Source organism: Phaethon lepturus, unplaced genomic scaffold (assembly GCF_000687285.1).
Source record: "Phaethon lepturus isolate BGI_N335 unplaced genomic scaffold, ASM68728v1 scaffold22043, whole genome shotgun sequence".
Lineage (NCBI taxonomy): Eukaryota > Metazoa > Chordata > Aves > Phaethontiformes > Phaethontidae > Phaethon > Phaethon lepturus.
In genome coordinates this window covers 15478-20938 of record NW_010527271.1, presented here as the reverse complement: position 1 = coordinate 20938, position 5461 = coordinate 15478, and the positions used below count along the sequence as shown (strand labels likewise).

At 47.8% G+C, this 5461-nt stretch overlaps 1 protein-coding gene across 1 annotated transcript in view; it reads left to right on the top strand.

The window, feature by feature from the left end:
* Window positions 1-2384: 2384 nt before the first annotated feature.
* Window positions 2385-5461, top strand: part of MYD88 (myeloid differentiation primary response 88) — a gene marked incomplete at its 5' end in the record, with an annotated part of 5781 nt that continues 2704 nt past the window's right edge. The window contains 2 exons of the mRNA XM_010283338.1: window positions 2385-2516; window positions 4393-4573. Coding sequence (XP_010281640.1) covers window positions 2385-2516; window positions 4393-4573 — 313 coding nt within the window. The remainder of the gene's footprint in view (window positions 2517-4392; window positions 4574-5461) is intronic.

The window sequence follows — 5461 nt, the reverse complement described above, 5'->3', positions numbered from 1 at the left end:
CTGCTGAAACGCGATGATTTTTGTTTCGTCCTGACCTGTTACAAAAGTGGTACTTTTCTGCCTGACAGTTACTGGGTCTGTTTTCTCTCTCTTCTCATCCTACTAATCATTTTGCACTTTAGGTTTCATGTTTTTATTCTTTTTTTCCAATACCTCAGGCTTTTGTTTGACTATTGGAGGAATGTAAAGCCTGCACCATGTTAGATGCTGAGTGGAGTGGGACAACTTAACTTGGAGGAGTTCCTTGCTACTTCTTTGCGTTGGTTTGCATCCTTTTTCTTTATGGGCCTTCAAAGTAATCTCTGACCCTTGTTTGCTCTTGTTAACCTGTACAGTCAGGCACTGTTTCCAGCTGGGGACTAACTAATGCCAAATTAGTGAATGCCTTCCGTCCCTTCAGGTTCACTGGACTTACTGGCACTTTCAGTGCGATAGGGCCCCCAGTTTGCATTTGTAATAAAAACGATGAGATCCCCTCCTGTTTTGTTTCGAAAGCTTTGCCCAGCTCTCAAGTTTACCCCGTAGGGGTAAATGAGGTCTGGGAGTACAGCGTGCTGCCATCGGAACTCTGTGCGCGTAGGCGTGACTAGGTGAATCAGGAGAAGACTTGTGTCGATGAGTGTGTGTGTCGGCCGTGAGCGGTGTGGTGATGAGCTCTGGGTACCAGGCTAGCAACACACAGGTCGGGCCAGCATAGATGCCAGTTTTGCAGCTGGGAGAAGCAAGGAGAGAAGACGTGGAGCAAATACATTTAAAATGATCATTTCCGTACTGAGTACTAGTATTAGTATGCCTTTAGGTAATGGCGTGTTGTTGCCTATTCAGCAATATTTTGGATTGTGAACCTGGCTACCTAGGGAACTGAGGTACATTTAAGGTGGTGTCTGCGTGCCAGTCCTTCCTGGGGAACTTCTGAACCCATTGGTAAATTCAAAGTGGCTTTAATAATGATTTCAAAGACACTGAGTTACCTGACACAAAATGTGCACACCTCAGGGCAACAGGCAGCTGGCAGAGAGGTGGGACCCAGGTTTGTGCTTTAGTGAGGAAGAACCTGAAGCTGGAACCTTCTGGCCGGTAAAGAATGCAGCTGATTATTCTCCTCTGCTGCCGGACTGGGAAGGGGCAGGAGAGAGACAGACTGAGAATGCCTCAGCCTCAAGAAGAGCTGTGATCAGATCTGACACTTTATTAGATGGGGGTTAATCCAGTCACGAGATGCAAAACTATGAAGTGGAAGCAGAGGATGGGGCTTCAGGAGCTGGGCTTCCTGCAGCCCCACTCGTTAGCCATGAGGGCTGTGTCAGAGCAGTGCTTACCAGGCTCCCACCCGCATCCCGTGCTTCCAGGAGATCCTTTACTCTGCTGCTGCTGCGGTACCAGCAATCTCTGTAGCTGTGCCAGCCTAACCCTCTGAGTGATCAGTACTTTTCTGATTGATACTTGTTTTGGTTTTTTTTTTTTAATTATTTTAAGTAAAGGAGAAGGCTGTAGGGAGTTTCCTCTTTTTGTTAAGTCCTGGTTTCAGATCTCCTTTTACTTTCAAGTTCTTCTGTAATAGCATATTGCAGAGTGGCGGAGGCTACAGGGTTTTTTGTCACTTCTCCAAAGGCTTTACATTTAGATTCATCATTCATTTTTAAAGAAAATGTATTTAGAATAGATCTGTGTCCATCACTGTCCTGTTCGGGAAGTTCACAGCAGCTTGCCCCTTTGGTTACCCCAGAGGGGATGTGCACACCCACTCTGCCTGCGATAAAGAGGGTCTCCACTAGTTGTTGCACAATATAACGCCTGTTTCAGGGGCTCGATAGAATTGTACATGGTCCTGCTGTATGTGGTGGGTGCATATATACTCATCGTCACCTGCAGGTCTGTCTGACGGAGGCCGGTGGTATGAATCAGCTAGTCTGTGTCTACATTTATTGGTAAAAGACAATATGAAGACTTCTAATTGAGAATCCACCCCCCTTAGTTCTTTGGTGATTGTAAATACTCCAAAATGCATAACAATGAGAGCAGACAGCAGAGTCCAGACCTGTTATGCACGTGATGCGTCCTTTTTAAAGTATACTGGGATATACTGGAACTAAAGATAACAGAAGATTGATTTTAAACAAATAAAAGAAAGTACTTTTTTACACAGCAAGAGTGAGCTTCAGGAATTAGTGATTAGAGGAGGTGCTGGAGGCAGCATCAAGAGGTTCAAAAAGGGGTGAGAGAAATTCCAGGACATCAGGTCCATAAACGGGTACCAAAAACCAGACAGGGGTTTTCCCTCTGATATCACTGATCCATGAAACATCCATTCCTGTTTTAAAGAACTCCAGTGGTGTAAAACTAGCATCACAGCAGCCTCTCGCATTGGTTGTGTGTTGTTGCAGAGGAGGACTGTAAGAAGTACTTACAAAGGAAGCAGGAGCAGGCCGACCAGCCGCTTCAAGTGCCAGCAGTGGACAGCAGCGTGCCGAAGACGTCAGAACTGATGGGCATCACCACCAGGGACGATCCGTACGGTAAGCGCCTGTCATTACATTGCTGCCTGATGCCTCATGTTGGGATTGCCTTCAGCTGTAGCAGGTCCCCATGAGAAGTGCAGGAAACCTGTTTGCTTTCATTACACCTCGTGATTTTTCCTAGCCTAGGCCAGAGTGCTTTAGCTGGTAGTCTGCAGGCATTGTCATTTTCCCTATTCCCTAGGACAGAGAGGAAAAGCAATCCTAGGGAATGCCGTACCCAGAGCTGGCACAGAGCCCACTGGACGGGCACGGGAGGAGACTTCCCAGAAACGTGTCCCTTAGCACAGCCTGGCACAGAGCAACCGCTGCTGAAAGCACAGTGGGTTGGAGTAACGGGGGAAGGACGTCAGAGCTGATTGCCTTGGCTACGCTGCCCTGTCTTCAGCAGATGTAACCACCTTGAATAAAAAGGAAGCAGGGTTTGAAGTATGGCTGGGCATGAAGAGGGGGGAGAGAGGAAACGCAGCGTGTGTGTGTGTGCGCGCGCTGGGCTGCGCCTGCAGCTCTGCCTGTGCAGCTGCCTGCTGGGCTGCGTGCGCAGTCATCGGCGTTCGTAAGTGCGCCGGGCTGCGCGCATAGCCGCGTGCGTGCGCGCCAGGCTGCATGAGCAGCTGTGGGCTGAGGACGCGGGCGTCCTGTAAAGCTTTGCGACAGACGAAGCAGCAGCTGAGGCTGAACGGAGAAATGTCGGCTTGCCTCTTCAGGTGATCCTCTGGCTAGGCCAGGTGGCCACCTTTGCTGTACGTGGGGACATCGTTAACCATCCTCTGGCTAGTCCAGGTGGCCACCTTTGCTGTACGTGGGGACATCGTTAACCAACGTGTACATGGCAGCTTTGCCTGATGTGACCCCAGAGTTAGCTGTGTGCCCCTAAAGCAGCCCCCTCAGTTTGATTGACCTGCCAGACAGTTACCCTTCTGCTTGACTGGATGCTTCTTGGGCTGCATCTGCCTGCCGGGTTGATACTTTTCTCAGCAGCTTTTAGAGCCTGACCTATTTTTTCACTGTGGTAGGCTTCAACTGGCATGAAAACTTGAAAATATGTGTAGTGACATTGATATGGAAAAAAAATAACACAGTGGAAAACTATCCAGCAGTATTAAGGCACTTAATTACAAGAAACACTGCCCTTAAAGCATAGCACTTGAATATTTGGGTGAGTGCTAAATAACGAGAGCTGCCAGCCATTAACATCTGCAGAAAACAGGGCCATTTATTTAGGGTGTGACTTCAGGCACCCAAGTTTGACACCTTAGCCATAAAAATCGGTTTCCAAATTTCAGGGCCTACCTCGTAGCTCAGTAGATGGTGGATGTCAGGACGTTGCTGGATGAAGGACCTTCGGGAAGGTTTTGGTTGGGAAGTTTGAATCTCCGTGACCTGAACTAGAGAACTAGGACCCAGAGCCACAAGGATATTTTAGATTTGTAACTCCCAGTGAAATCCCAGAGCATCGGGGCTCTGAGTTGCACCCTCTGGGGTACTCTGCCCCCTCCAATTCTTCCCAGACTCTCTCTCCTGCCTCTGCTGTGGCTGGATGTTATTGCCGCTGCAGATTTTGCGTATCTGTGTCTCGGCTACCCTTCCCTAACCACTGCCAGCGAATGTGGGTTTATGCGAGTAGCCTGGACTGGAACAAAGCGGGAAAGGCACAGACGTGTGTTACCTCTTGCCAGCCCTGTTACAGACAGGAGCCTGGGCTGAAGGGTGGCTGGGCTGGTAAAATGTTAAATTACCTTTGCAAGTTTGTCCAGAGCCTGTCTGTCAAAGCTCTTGATTCTGAGTCAAAGTCTGTGGGAGCTAATGACAGTTCACTACTGGAGTTAACTTCATTTGTAGTAGAAGATGACAGCTAAATTTTTAATGGTTTCAGGGAACGGAACAGAGATGTTTGATGCCTTCATCTGCTACTGTCAGAAAGACCTTCAGTTTGTCCAGGAGATGATCAGGGAGCTGGAACAAACAGAGTTCAAACTGAAGCTCTGTGTATTTGATCGGGATGTCTTGCCAGGAACATGTGTGTGGTCCATCAGTGGAGAACTTATAGAAAGGAGGTAAGTGGACCATGGCTGCTTGGGACAGCTGAGTGTTATGGAACATTACGTTCACGTTACCATGATGTCTGCAGTGTGGTGCCAGTGAAGCCGTAAAAATCCACAAGGATGTCTTTATGGGGTTTGATTTACGCTCTTGGCTCCAGAAGGAAGGCATTCCCAAACATGTCAGTTCATTGTACTCACAAGGAAGATGCCACTATGGTGATGCTGCTTATGTTTGAACCCTTTTCTTTGGCTGGAATGTCCTGCAGTCGCCTGCTTGGAGGTGATTTGGAAATGAATACAGCTCCAGGCTGAGTTAGCTCCACCCCGCAGCGTGGAGTTTGAGGGGACAGCACTGCTGTTGGCTCTAGCCACTGACTTCAAGGATCCTTCAGACCTATGTGGGCCTCGGGCATGGTAGGAGCTGTGGGGCATAAAAGCAACTCCCCAGATAGGGAGTGGAGAATCCCAAGGCAGGTGTTTGGGTTTTAAACATCAGCCTTTTGGAGGGAGGTAGCTTGGCATTAACAGAGACCCTCATAAGGCCTCACTGTCCTGGCTGTTTTGAAGTGTAACCTTTTGTGAAGAGCCTAACGTGTAGTTTACAACCAGGCACCTCGAATGTAAGGAACAAATTGGAGAATAAAGCTGAAATTCATGAAATCAGGTGAATTCACAGTGATATGAGTACAATAGAGCTCTGTCTAGTTCATTCTAATATTAGAAAGTACCGGTTATGCTCAGTCAATAAAGGCAGCATGAAAAAAGAAAATTAAGATGGCATTATTTGTAGTATATACACAGAGGATCAAATAAAGATGGCACAGACAATCTGGACTTTGCTATTTCTTCATTTTTAGTATAAGAGCCTGTATCTGTAACCAGGTTTTTGTGTGTAAGGTC